The following is a 14,495-nucleotide window of genomic DNA, read 5'->3' as shown; positions in this document are numbered from 1 at the left end:
TGAAATCTGTTCTAAACAGTTCGCGCTCTGTTTATCCTGCAACACCGAGATTTCATAATTATGAATTTATTTTTCATAGAATATTTTCAGTCTCCAGTATAAAACAAAGTCAGAGTAAAATCTATTTACTCCTTATGGTCTATATCTCAAAAGTGATCTTCGTCTTATACGTTTATGCGCCGTTCAGGACAATTAGAAACCCTAATTTCCAACTGTTAAGCTTAGACATTTATTGTAAGGAAATTAAAGTAACGGACAAAACTGTAAGCTTGGAAAAACCCCTGTAAAGTTGAGGCAAATACCAAGCAAGTGGACCGAGTTCACAGAAGGGTATCTCGGAATATTCCTCCGCGGCAGTTGCAGTTTCACAGTGTCGCCACAAGATGGCAATCTTTCACCAGCTGTAACGCACCTGCGCTCCGGTGATTTTCCTAAAAACGTGTTGTAGCTGCAGTTTTCTGGACAATAATTTGGTTAAATCCTTCCACATCTGTAAAACATTCAGACTTACAGAGAGCGACTGGCTTGTAGATATGAACCAGATACACCGGGAAATTGAATACTGTGATTTATTGTCCTTCGGTCTGTGATTTATTATCATGATTAGCTCAGGAAGGGAGCAAATTGCCTTTTAAATGCTAAAGTAGATTCAGGAAATAGAATTTTAAAAATATGTTACAAAAAAGGAGGTCATTCAGTCCATCTATATGTTTGGATGTTAATAGCTAAGTGATGCACAGATATTCAGCTGTTTCTTGAAAGATGCCAGGGTATCAACTTCAACAAAAGTAGCCTGTAGGTTAGCAAAGGAACAAGTAATGTGAGCAGTGTGAGCCCTCACACCCGAAGAAGGCTTCACAGCCGAAACGTTGTGTTTTCTCTCTTCTCTTTTCAGCATGGAATAAACCTATTCCTTGTTCCTTTGCAGACTATGCATGCTGACGCAGCTACCCACCTGTAAGTTAGTTTTGTCAGTGACTTGAATCAGTTTCTGTCTAAGTCTTCTGTTATTGCCTTAGTGAACAGCAAGTGGGATTCAGTTCCTCCAGCCTGTCAGTGTGGGACACTCCCTTCAGACTGAAGAGACTCAGTTCCTCCAGCCTGTGAGTGTGGGACACTCCATTCAGACTGAAGAGACTCAGTTTCTCCAGCCTGTGAGTGTGAGACACTCCCTTCAGACTGAAGAGACCCAGTTCCTCCAGCCTGTCGGTGTGAGACACTCCCTTTAGACTGAAGAGACTTCAGAGGTTCTACCAGTGTATTATTAAAAAATATTTTATTATTTTATTCTCCTGCACATCAAGAAGTTCAAGCACAGCTGCAGCGAAGAAGAATTTACTCAATATGTACTGTATTGCTCCGGTGGTACCGACCCTGGGCTTGTTAGGGCAGCTGTGTGAATAAGACGAAATGAGTAAAACGATCAGCCCTGAGGATGCTGTGTGTACAGGAGATGCGCTTTTTAATGTTAGCGGGCTGGAGACGCCACATTGGTCTTATCAGAGAACCTCCTGACAGAAACAGTGGAGCTCATAATGCAGAACGAGAGCAATTGAGAGAACATCAAATGAAAGGACAAACGTGCTTCTTAAGGGAAACTCAATATTTCATCAGCAGGGGTCATAAGGCGAGGACTCAGCCTGATTACGCATTGCAAAACACAGCCCAGAACTTGACATCTTCTTGTCTGGCAGCAGCTTTTTTCTCCCACCCAGTGGAAAGGCTCTGTGCTCTGGGTTTGAAATTTGGGACTGGTTTATGAGCCACAGTCCTGATACAATCCAGCCCCAAGCAGATTCATCTGTGAAGAGACATACACCCCTTCTCTCTTCTCCAGCTCTTCCAAGAAAAAAATAGCACAGGTCGAGCTGCAATGACGATTATTTTCGTCAGCATTGCCACCACTCATTTTATTTCAGTCGAGACCCTTCTCCACCTATCCCGAAACAGACTGGAAAACAAGCAGCCAGCAGCACAGACAAGCATTCTGGCTCTTTCCAGCAAAAGGCTGTGCCGGATTTTCCTGGCTGTCCCTTTCAAAAGGCACTCAGCTTGCCTTTTTCCCTTATCAGCTGACCGAGGTCATGGCTTGTGTGTAATTATAACCATGTGTGGGGTGACTGGGAAACATTAACTGGGATATAATGACAGGGATAATCTGTTGGCAGAATAGTTTAGTCTGCCCAGCAGCAATAAAAAAGAGCTATAAACTAGGCCCTGATTGATTTACAGCCACAGTCACAGGTACATTTCAATCAGGCTTGTTCTGGTCTAATGCTCCTCATTAAAGAGCTAAATGTGTGTTAAAAAGTAAAGATTTTTATTGATCAATCATCATTAAACCTTTAAAAGATAAAGTGCACATCGCTATGTAATTGTAGCCATAAGTATTTGCATCCTGTATAGTTTCTTAAATTAATTGAAGAATAAGTGTTGAAAAGGTTTGACTGACAAAGAAGATTCAGCAAACAATATTTATTACACTTCATAACATACAGAATAACGTTGTTTTAGACGCATGCCAATTGTCATTTCTGAAGCTGTACTTTTCTGGACATGTTTGATGAATGCTTGCCTATTCTTTCATAGTGTTCCAAAGCATAATGTTCTCTGCAGACAGAGTTTTACTAGCTTCTATCTTTAAAACCTGACTGAGTCAGAGTTATTTTCCATGGATATTTTCTTTTTTATTGGCGACCGTTTTCTCTTTGCTCGACTTCCTCTTGCAGTCATCGACTGTTTTGCGTGAAAATGCACATGTTCAGGCCCGGCAGAATAAGACCTGTCTAGGCAAGAGTTTACGGTGCATTGATGTGACAGGAATCGCTCTTTCCTTTTTCTGCAGCTTGGAACTAGTGGGTGAATGGTCCTGCAGTCTGTAAAAAAGTGCCCATGTCTGCAACGCGCAGCTGTGACTACATGTGGTGTATAATTGGCTTTCAGGTGCCCCATTATCTTCAGTACTGGATGCCCCATCACTCACCAAAGGCATCTCTGTCTGTTTCTGTTGTCTTAGATTTACCACCTGTGCTGCCCATGGAGCTGAAGGGGGAGCCGGGCCCGCAAGGCAAACCGGGCCCCAGAGGTCCACCTGGGCCACCGGGATTGCCAGGAAAACCAGGAGTGGGAAAGCCGGGTCTCAATGGCCAGGCCGGGCCCCAGGGGCCTCCAGGATTCTCCGGGATCGGCAAGCCGGGGCTGCCGGGGCTGCCTGGGAAAGTGGGGCAGAAGGGGCAGCCGGGGCCGATGGGGGAGCCGGGCCAGCGCGGCGAGCCGGGGCTCCGGGGGTTGCCGGGGCAGCCGGGCCTGCCGGGGCCCGCGGGCCTGTCCTTGAACGGCAAGCCCGGGCTGCCCGGCGGGAGGGGGCCGCCGGGGGCCAGGGGGGAGCCGGGGCAGAAGGGCGGGCAGGGGGCTCCAGGGGAACGTGGCATCAAGGGAGAGAACGGCAATGGCCAGCCAGGCCCTCCGGGGCCCAGGGGCCCCAGCGGCATCACCGGACCTCCCGGGCCGCCTGGCCTGCAGGGGATAGGGAAACCAGGGCTGAACGGGCTGCCGGGGCCAGTGGGGCCCAAAGGAGACCAGGGGGCCCCAGGGGAACCTGGGCTAACCGGGGAAATGGGGCCGCCAGGTCTGCAGGGCCAGCCGGGATTAAATGGAGTGGGCAAGCCAGGCTTAGCCGGCTTGCCTGGAGTGCCTGGAACGAGCGGACCCAAGGGGGAGCCAGGTCCAAGGGGCGCTCCCGGATTCCCGGGGGCGCCGGGGTTCGGCAAGCCGGGGCTTGTCGGCCAGAAAGGCGACCAGGGCCCTCCGGGACAACCGGGGATGCCAGGGGACAAGGGCCTGCCTGGGCTGGACGGCCAGCCGGGGGTGACGGGCCAGCAGGGACTGCCCGGGCCTCCGGGAATTCAGGGCCCCAGTGGGCTTCCAGGGAAACACGGCATACCTGGCTTTAAAGGCGAAGTGGGTCCCATAGGGCCTCCCGGACTGCCAGGAATCAGGGGAGATCAAGGCCCTAGTGGATTGGATGGGAAGCCTGGCATCCCAGGGGAAAGAGGTTTGCCTGGACCTCACGGTCCGTTGGGCAAACCAGGTCCTAAAGGTGAGACTGGGCACATAGGATTGCCAGGGGCTCCAGGGCTGAAAGGAGTGCCAGGGACAAAGGGGGAGCCAGGGCTGACTGGGGCCCCCGGGTCCAGGGGCCTTTCAGGGATCCCTGGGCTCCAGGGGCCATCAGGGCCCATGGGTCCCCAGGGTATTCCGGGCCTGAAGGGGGAGCCGGGCTTGCCTGGGCTCCCGGGTGAGGGGCGGCTGGGTGATAAGGGAGCCCCAGGGCCTCAGGGGCCCCCTGGAAAGCCCGGCCCTGCTGGTGTCAACGGGATCCCAGGGCCCCCGGGGCCACCTGGGCCGCCTGGTCCCCCAGGAGCCTTCATCAATGGGCAAGGCACAGGGGTGATGGGGCTGGAGGAGAACGGGGTCGGAGGGGAGACTGTGCCGGGAGGTGGGAAGCCGGGGAAACCCCAGTTCGGGCGCGGCGAGCTGTCAGCCAGCATGGCGCCCGCGTTCACCGCCATCTTGAGCACCCCCTTCCCGCCCTCTGGGATCCCCATCAAGTTCGACAAGACCTTGTACAACGGGCAGAACGCCTACAACCCCGCCACCGGCATCTTCACCAGCCCCTTGGCCGGAGTCTACTACTTCTCCTACCATGTCCACGTGAAGGGAACCAGCCTGTGGGTGGCGCTGTACAAGAACAATGTGCCAGCCACGTACACCTACGATGAGTACAAGAAGGGCTACATGGACCAGGCCTCCGGCAGCGCCGTGCTGGAGCTCAAGGAGAACGACCAGGTGTGGGTGCAGATGCCTTCAGACCAGGCCAATGGGTTATACTCCACCGAGTACATCCACTCATCCTTCTCAGGGTTCCTGCTCTGTCCAACATAACGGCTCAAAACAGCGCCAGCACCTCGAAACATCAGCCATACTTATGGATATCGAATAACAACAACGACAGCAAACAAACACAAAATGACTGTGTGAGCAAAAGAAGAGCCCGGAGCTAGGAAGGCACTCTCGCTCGGCGGCAACCTGTCTCACCCTTTCCAGTCTTGTTTTTTGGGGGTTTATTTTTTTATTTTAATGTTGCGTTCGTTTTTACTGTTAGCCTATATTATTTTATTATTAATATTTTTTATTATTGTTGTTGCTGTTGTTTTATGGAAATCAGACTATTAAGGGCTTTGCTCCGCCGTCGGTCAGTGATTGTCGTTAGAAACCTACCCTTGTGACTGCTCGCCGCCTGCCCCTGGTCCTGCCCAGACACCCAGCCACACTCCTGCAACCACTCCAGCTGTCCAGAATGCTCTTTGCAGTTCTTTTATCTCTCTCTGTGTACTCCTGCTCACTGTAGAAGGAAAACTCCAAAGGTAACTCCTCCTGTTTAAATGGAATTTTAGCCTCCTCTGCCCCGGCCCGACCCTTCACCAAGGGTTAGCGGGGGTTAATTCGGTATCTGGCTCGCGCAAGCACGCGTGGGATGGGGAAAGAGGAGATCGGACTGGGGAGCTTACGGGGTTTTCTGATTCCAGTTCTTTTCTTTCTCAGTCGGGAGCAATCCAACCCATTTGCCACCCAAAAGTGAAACAGGCGCAGGGAGCCGTACCCTCTCCGAATGTTAGGACAAAGGAGATACTTTCAAATTCTAGTGTGCTAATAGCACAACAACCGCACAATTGTGCACACAGGCCAAAGGCACCAGATAGATCCTGGAAGGAAGAAGATCTAAGTCTGGTTCCTGATTTCTTCCCCGACCTGACTGCCTACCCCTGTTCATGAAAACATTTGAAGCACCTTAATTGTAATTGTAGCCCCATTATAGTGTCAGTAAGATTCAAGATTTCTTTATTTGCCATATATGACAAGCGTATTGGAATGCTTACTCGTTCAGCTGGACCCAGTAACATTAGAGAAAAAGAAAAAGAAAAAAAAGGCACAAATGACAAACAGACATGGACAATTAATTTAGACAATAGACGTTCATGCAAAGTTCTTTGAATTTCCTGCAAAGAAGGGACAGATTGTAAGATTAGCTTCTGGTGTTAGTGGTATTGCTGGATTCTGCCCTAAAGAGATTGATGAGTTTCCGCGATGGTGCTGGATCTTACAAGTTCTGTTTTGGGTTTTGACGCATACACGTCCTGTGTCCCCCTGACAAGCCTGTGGCATCATCACTGGGACATGACCATAAAATGCACGCATTCAAAACCGCGTTCAGGGGTAACAATTTAAAGCCACTGGTGCCACACTGATGTAGTACAATTAGCAGTTTTGCCAGGTGTAATATAAATTGTTATTCCAGGGTGGAGAAGGCAGCCATAATGTACTAATGATTGATGATTTTGCAATTTTATTGCAGAGTCATTTCCAATTCTATTTCTCACAGTGTTACACTTCCACACTCTATCAAGTATTCATTTATAATTACATTTACCGAGGAAGGAGACTAACGACAGGCTACAGGCCTGTTGTTAGTACAACTTAATGTTAGGTGTCCCATGACATATAATCTGTTTGCTATTAATACTCAGAACATGATCAAGGAATATTGCTATATGAATAGGCCTGCTGGGCATGTTCTCATTTATTATACGAGCAGATGTGCATGCAAATCTAGGAGAAGCACAAAAGAATTGAACTGAAGATGATGCATTCTCTTGAAGGCATCACCACATATAAATGCAAGTAGTTATTATTGATTTCTGTTCTTTGCCGTAATAATTCATCATTCGAAACCAGAAAGAGACAGAATGTAGATATGACTGTGTCGTGCAGAAGTGCAAATGTATCATTTAAGAACTGAGTACAAGAAAACAAATGTTCCAAAACCAATCTGAAATATCTAAAAAATAATCTGAACAGATTTTTGACAGATTCTTTAGGAACACTATGGTGCTCAGTACATGTACCTTGGCCTGAAAATACAAAATGGTGAAGTATTTTCATTAACTTTCACAGTTTTGTAACTGTGAAAAGACAGATCCTGTTTTTGCTCTTCAAGGACAAGATTGTAAAGATATTACCAGTGTACTAACCGCGATCTGTGGAAGACCCGTGTTGTGCGGACAATGCATATAATTTTAACAGCACCTCAGCAGACCCATCACACATTTACAGACTCACCTGAGGTGCAATATTGAGCAATAACACTAAATGAGGAATTAGATCATTTTCCAAAATTCACTGTAAGAGGCTTTGTAATAATATAATTTGTAATAATGCACCTCTGCTGCCTGACAGCTCTGTGACCCTGGGATCTGCCGATTTCTTCAGACTTCCCAAAGACATGCTGGCTATGTTAATTGCCATTTCTAAATTGCCCCTGCATGCGCCCTGCCATCGACTGGTGTCCCATTGACTATGCAGTTCAACTCTGAGCTGGAATAGCCTCTGGTATAAACTCCGGGTTGCTGCAACCTTCACCTGGAATGAGCGGATGGATATTTTAGGGTTTAACGTCTCATCCAGAGGACATTGGGCAGTCTGTTCATGATGTTTCAACAAGCAGCAACATCTTGCAGTTAGAAGAATTGAGGGTATCTTGTCCAAAGTACTAGTACATGCCGCCTTGTTCGTCAGTACTGTGTTTGTAATGCCTATTTGTACATTTTGGAGATTCACTACATGTGAATGAACTGTCCTCTCAGCACAGTTACATGTTATTTTCAGAGCAGGGGGACTGCACAGAACTAGCACTGACAATGTGTCTGTAATAAAATGCAGGTTGAGAAAACTTGTGAGCAATTCAATCAGGATTAAAATATCATTGGCAAATCTAGGGCAACATCCTCCTTCTGTTTTTTTTTTTAACAGCCATTGAGTGCAGAGCAAAAGTGCCATGAATGATTCTGAAACAATGTCCACAGGTCTATTACAATGTTAATACATCAGCTTTTTATCATTCAAACTCCTTTTTGTTTTGGCAGAGACAGAATACCATTCTACAATTTGCAAAGGCATGAGAGTTAAGAGTCAATACAGTTAGCATTCATCTTTGTCTCAATTTACTAACTGATATGTGCTACGTTTTCCACTAGGTCATTAAAACCATGTCCAGACTAATTCCCACATGGCGCTGGGTGTTTGGCTTGTGTAGATGTTTTCATGTGGGGGCGATGATAAGATAGGGCTTCTGAGTCAATGTTTGGCTTCATCTTCTTTCCCTTGAACTCTCAAGATCTTGTCTTGGCTGGAAGGTGTCAGGAGAACCCAATGGCTATAGCTCCAGTGTACTCTTGGTAGTGTCTTCAGTGGCGAAGGAGGGGACAGCAGGGCTCGAAGAGATTGCAGGCTCTGTCCTGGACACAGAGGCCGAAGGTCCAGATTGTGCAACAGCAAAATGACCCCGATCGAGACCGAGAGTGGCCTGAGAGAGGGATGACGGCGTGTGCCTTAATTATCCTTGGATCACTGTGGAACTGGATCACAGAAACATGCACACGTACGCGATGATAACCAAATGTAAAACCGCTGCAGGTGAGCATTGCCATGGGGTGACGGGATAAAGCAAACTGCAATTAGATTGTTCCCACGCCTGCTGTCCAGGCACAATGCGCACTCCGGTGCTGTCCTCCCCCAGCTTCGCAGCACATTACCGAAATCCTCACGCTTGGCTCGTGTCATGGCGGTCGGTAGAAACGCGAAGTCTCGATGAAAGGGCCAACAGCAGTCCGTGTCGTGCGTGAAACTCCCCCGGCTCCCGCTGGGATTGGATCGCGCTTGTCCCCATCTCCGAGCAGCAGGCAACTACTTTGCACCGCAGGACCGACCCTCCGCGCGGGCGAGTCTTCGGAGGGGCTGACGTCATTTCCGCGGCTCTGCTCCTGCAGGAACCCTGTGACGTCAGCACACGTGCTTCGGCAACTGCCGGCTGCAGTCAGAGGTAAAATAGTTTGTTTTTCAGAGGAAGGTGAAGCATGATCAGGCAGGTTTTCGGCACTTTTCAAGGGGGAACGCCATCGCTTTTATCCTTTCGTTGTCTTGTCCGGTGTTGCCGGGTACTCCAGTATTAGGTTTCAAGCTTTATTTTCATTTATTTGTGGTCCCTGAAAGAGATGGTAATCGCTTAAAAAAATCTCAACATCGACGCCTTTTAGGTTGCTGGTGAATAACGCTTAAATGGATCACCTATACTAAATCTAAGCACCCTTTGCTACAGCGTAGTTTACAGTGCATTGAGGAATATCTGGGTTGTGAGATGTCTAGTCATGAGTTCGAAGCCAAGATCCTCTCAAGAAAGAGCTGCTCGAGAGTCTCGGATCAGTTAGCTACTGAAAACCAAACAGGCCGTTTGAACCGCAGGCCCCTCTCGTCTGTCATCCTTCTGACTTCATATCTAGTGCCATTGAGATGTAAGTTGGAAACTAGCCTATTAAATACACTTTCCTGTACTGTAGAACGTTTTTAGCGAATGTCTGTTGAGCTTTCCTTCTTCCTTGCAAACGTATTATTTTGCTGATTATGACAAGGGACAAGTTGATGGTCGCGACCATATTTTTACATGAAAGCGAAGAATGTGAGAAGGAGCTTGGAGAGAAGAGCAACAGCCCTCGGCATCGCTTCGGGACTAGAGTACTTCCCAAAATGATTCAGTTACACCCCATCTTTTCATTTGTACACTCTGGTTTCCAAGCGTTTACAGTCAATAGATTGTAGGTGGTGGGGGAAAAAACAGATTCCCACGTTCTTATAAGGACAATCCGTGAGCAGTAAAGTGGATTTTGAACAGTGAAGCGAGCCTTATGATTAAAAAAAAAAGTACAGCCCCCCAAACGTCAGGAAAACTTCACAAAAACGCTTTTTTTTAAGGAACGCGACCAATCTAAACTAACGGGGCGTGCATTCTAATGGATCGGAGTCAAGCAAGTGTATTATACTGTCAAAACTAATCCGCAGAGTCACAAGACTCAGCTCTATACGTGTTCCAAAAATACAGCTCTAACTCTTTTTGTATTTAATTTAACTTCTAAAGCCTGTTAGCTTGATTTAGAAAAAAAATACATGCGTGTCCGACAGTATTTCCCTTCCAGTATTTCCGAATTGCACTCCCTCGCACTGTTGTATACTTTGCAGTTAACGAAAAAGGCTTGTAAATGATCATTATTGTGACATTCCTAGACAATGCAAGGCATGTTCTTGTTATTTATGCTGGTTTTTATTTTTTATTTTTGTTTTTCCTTTATTTTGTGTACTCCAAGAATGACATGCTGTACAACTTACTCATACCCATTTCTTAGCAGGTGTCATGAAGAAGGATGCATGGTATTGTGTGTATTTGTCACTTCCCCCCGCTGGAAGTATGTAAATGTTACAAAGCAAATTTAAGCAGGTATTTAGTGCTCATATAATGAAAGACTACTTTAGAAAATACAGCCAAGAAAAAGTGCCTTATTTAGATTCCTAAGGGATATTGTATTTTTTTTCTTTTGGATTAGAAAATTGGCCCATTGCATTACCATTTGCACAAAAAAAGACATTGTAAAACTATGTTTCAGAGCCCTCTTGTATAATATGACAACAATGCTACAACTGGATATCTAAATCAAAAAGTATGTATTTGCTAAAAGGATATGTGACTGCCTCTACATTTTTCAAATGAGTAATCAGTGCACCTTGGCGCTGATTTTGAAGGATTGCTTTTATGTAAGTTCTGTTTTCTGTCTAATGTACTATGTAGCAAACTATAGGATATTTGTTTTTTTCTTTGAAATTGTCTATTACATGCACTGTCTGTAATAGGAAGTGGGTATAAAATGCACTCCTGTTTTTCTTGTGATTTTAAAAGATTTTTTTCTTTTGAAACTAAAACTACAGTACTTGATTGTATTGATACCACATCAATAAAGAGTATCTTGTATATGTGTTTTGTCTTCTTATTACTACTATTATTATTTTTATTAGTGTGGTGTAGTATTATAATAGGGTAAGTAGTCAGAATTGCAATAGTAACATTTAAGAGACTTAACTCACTGGTTTTGCCTGGAAAAAATGATTGAATCACCAAATGTTCCCCTCACATAAAATATCCTTCCAGACTGCCTTCAAACCTAGAAATGATAAATAAACATATGATCCTACAGGAGAGTGCCAAAATATTTGTAGATCTCTGAAAATATCCCACAGGGAACATCCTGCAGGACTTTTTCACAGGAGAAATAATGGAATCCCGAAGAAGCCTTTTGGGCTATGGTAGAGATTTTACCCCCAGAATATAAAGGATTTCTAGAGGCATTCTGCAAGACATGTTTGAATCATGCAGAATTTGCGTGCAGGGACTAAATCGTATCTTTAAAAAAATGACTGACTGAGACATCCAAAAAAAGAATGGGATTTTACTGTATATCCATCTTATTTGAATTTCAGTGCACATTGTAGAAAACTACAATACTCATGAAAACTGACTGTGGTTAAATCGTGCTGCACAGGACTGTTTGAGCTCTGGGTACAAGTGTATACATACTGTACTGTACAAGTGTATCACTTAAGAGTCATGCACTCTCATTTCCCAACGATTTGCTCCCGTACACGGGGTGTATTTGTCATGAGAAATTGAACAATAATTTTGGGACGAACAAGATCCGAACACAGATACGCCTTGCAAGTGATGTCCTGGGAAAGGTTTATTCTATTGGATCCAGAACAGTGGGTTTCATTTTTTTCAATTGTAATAACTTATTTTCCCCCAGTGGGTGGCAGTATCATAAGCTCCTGGGACACAAGAGTGTCCTAGAAAAGATGTTGTGTAGTGGGCAAATAGCCCTGACGCCTCACAGCCCCTCAGTCCTGGGCTGAAGTCAAGATGGGTGGAGTTTGCATGTTCTTCCTAGGAGAACATCCAGCTCCCCCGCCGCCAGGCCCATGTGAGTTTTCTCTGGCTTCTCCCATTTCCTCCCACAAACCAGAGACATGTTGTCTGGAGTAGCTGACATGTCTACAATGTCTTAATATCTACTTGTAAAGATCCATGCTTGCAGTTCAGCATTGCAAATAGTATATCACCAGACATCACCAAAACCTAACATATGAAATCAAACAGACCCTGGCCAAACCATTACCAAGAGGCTTTCAACAAATTAGATTAAAATAATTGTTTTCCTTTCTTATTCTGATCTTAAAAAAATTGGAAAGGGTTCCAAATAAATACTGTATGCATTCTTGTCGGGAACTTAAAACAATAAGGGGGTTATTTTTATGTTATTGTGGGAATACAAAATGTTACCATTGAAATGGATCCAAACTCTTTTACTTTCACTCGATGCCGAGTAAAACTCCATTATTTCAAACCATCGGCTTTATTTCACATGAGGGACAACTTAATTATAATAACTAGTTTATTGATCTTGATGCAGACGTTTTACCATATATACACTGCATTATTAGCGCAGTATAGGTTGCACAGGTAAGTGAAAACAGGGTGCGCGCTGTGGCACATCGGTGCTGTCGTCCCCAGTCACCCGATGAAGAAATGTAAGCGATCTCCGTCGTTCATTCTGACACACCCATGGCTCGTCAGCTGAAGGCGCTTCACGATAGAACAAGGCAACAGAGACAGCTGAGAGCAGTGCAAACTGCAATAAACCTGATTTAAAGCCTCTGTATCCAAGCGAGTTTTACGGCGGGAGTTTTAAAAGCGCAGCAATTAATTTTTCTTTTCCAGCACCGAGCGTGCTGCAGTAAGGTGACACGCGGCGAAACACGCCCCTTTTTTTCCCGCTTGGTTGTGATTTTTTGGTTGATGTTCTACGTCGCTTTTGTTTGTTTGTTTGTTTGTTTTTCTTTTTTCTTTTTCTTTCTTTCCTTCTTTGACTCGAGGTCCCGCCTCGCGCTGGGGCCCACCCAGGCCGCCGGCACCCCGGCACCGCCCCGTCGCTTTAACGTGTGTAGTACGTCACCGGCGCGGCGTGTGACGTAGAGCGCAGCCCCTCCCCGCCGAGCGGAGGGGGGAGGGAACGAGCGAGCGCGAGAGGGAGGGAAGCGGGGCAGGCTGGCTGGCTCGCGGCGCTCGGAGCAGACGACGACGACGACAACAGCAGCAGCAGCAGCAGCAGCAGAAGCCAACGGTCACGGCAGTAAAACGTCCACTTTTCTCCGGGGGTTGTCACGGGATTTCAATGAGCAGCCTGCCCTTTGTAAGTCCGAGTCCCCGCTTTTCCTCCCCCCTCTTCCCTGGCTCCGGGGTGGCCCGTGTGTGTGTGTGTGCGGCGAGGGCACGGAGGCGAGGCGGCAGCCATTAGGGGTGAGAGTCGGTATAGTCTGCTCCCTCGTCCCCGCTGCCCGCTCGCCGGTCTTAGCTTTCGGCTCTTATTGCTTGATGTTGTTGTTGTTGTTTTTTTTTTAAATCATTCCGGTCTCTGGCTTGCACTGCCGGCGAAGGTGTTTTGTGTTTCCTTCGGTCCTCTGCTCGTGTGTCGTGGTGGGTCCGGGCGAGGCTTCTTAATTCCGAAGGGGGCAAAAAAGATGATGTGTGTGTATATAGGTGTGTGAGCGTGTCTGATCCGAAAACGGCCTCATGACGTGTAGCTCCCTTTGTTGGGAGTTCAGAGTTCCAGCGATATATATACATATCTTTTTTAGATGAAGTTGTTTCGTGGGCGTTAAGGGCTACTACTAGTTTGCTTGTTCGCAACTTCCTGATGTCTGTTTAAAGAAGAGTCTGTTTCCATGTGGAGTTTGCAAAGGAAAAAAAAACCCCAACGAAACTCCTTGAAGTAATTTGAAAAATAATTATCCCAGCGTGGCGAAGAACAAAAAATAGCGGCGGTGGAGGGGGAGAGACGAGTGCGAGTTTGTCGGGTTTCACTGGGAGGGAGGGAGGGGGGGGAAGGCGTTTTAAAAGGCTTGGCGTTTAGTCCGAGAGCTTTATTTTTTTTAATTCGAAAAACGCGACGCGATGTGCTTGCTGGTTTAAAGGGATTTTAAAAAAAACGCGCGGGGCTTGAAGCCTGAGCTGTGCATATGCATGCACTTGAGTCTGGGGAGGGAGAGAGACGTCCGACATCTTCTGAGCTGCGTGTGTATATATATAGTCTTGGCTTGCAAGGAAATCGGTTGTTTCGGAAGAGCATTACATTGCAAGAGCCTTACAACGGGCTTGCACACATGCATGTATATTTACACGCCGTGTGTATATATGGCTGTAGTTGTGTGCGCGAAATTGGCTCTCCGCTGTCTGGGGGGGGAGGGTAGGTCGTGAAACAGCTGTCACTGAAATGCGTCATTACCACGTTGAAACTCCGCTGCGAGCAGGCAAGACCAGCATCTCGCCTACTGACGCGAGTTTGGCCTTTTTTCTTTGGGTTTCGTAAGTCATTTGTAGAACCAGGAGCGGTGTGTAACTTGAAACTGAGGCGCAGAGCCGGGGCTGGCTGGGTCTGGATCTCCGCGCACTCATCGTCAGCACAATAATCGCAATAACAGGAATTAATGATGATGAGGATGAT

The 14,495-nt window shown here is 46.6% G+C and overlaps 2 protein-coding genes across 2 annotated transcripts in view; both read left to right on the top strand.

The window, feature by feature from the left end:
* The window catches only part of col8a2 (collagen, type VIII, alpha 2), a 54,145-nt gene extending 43,235 nt beyond the window's left edge, over nt 1-10,910 (top strand). Inside the window, exon 3 of the mRNA XM_088931758.1 lies at nt 3,017-10,910. Within this exon, the coding sequence (XP_088787884.1) occupies nt 3,017-4,944 (1,928 nt within the window). The 3' untranslated portion in view covers nt 4,945-10,910. The remainder of the gene's footprint in view (nt 1-3,016) is intronic.
* Nucleotides 10,911-12,965: 2,055 nt separating this feature from the next.
* Nucleotides 12,966-14,495, top strand: part of ptp4a2b (protein tyrosine phosphatase 4A2b) — a 34,351-nt gene continuing 32,821 nt past the window's right edge. Inside the window, exon 1 of the mRNA XM_088931767.1 lies at nt 12,966-13,184. The gene's annotated coding sequence lies outside the window, so the exon portion shown is untranslated. The remainder of the gene's footprint in view (nt 13,185-14,495) is intronic.

The sequence above is a fragment of the Atractosteus spatula genome, chromosome 14 (assembly GCF_055471065.1).
Source record: "Atractosteus spatula isolate fAtrSpa1 chromosome 14, fAtrSpa1.hap1, whole genome shotgun sequence".
In the NCBI taxonomy this organism is placed as follows: domain Eukaryota; kingdom Metazoa; phylum Chordata; class Actinopteri; order Semionotiformes; family Lepisosteidae; genus Atractosteus; species Atractosteus spatula.
The sequence above is the reverse complement of the archived record's forward strand: the minus strand, read 5'-3'. Positions and strand labels throughout refer to the sequence as shown.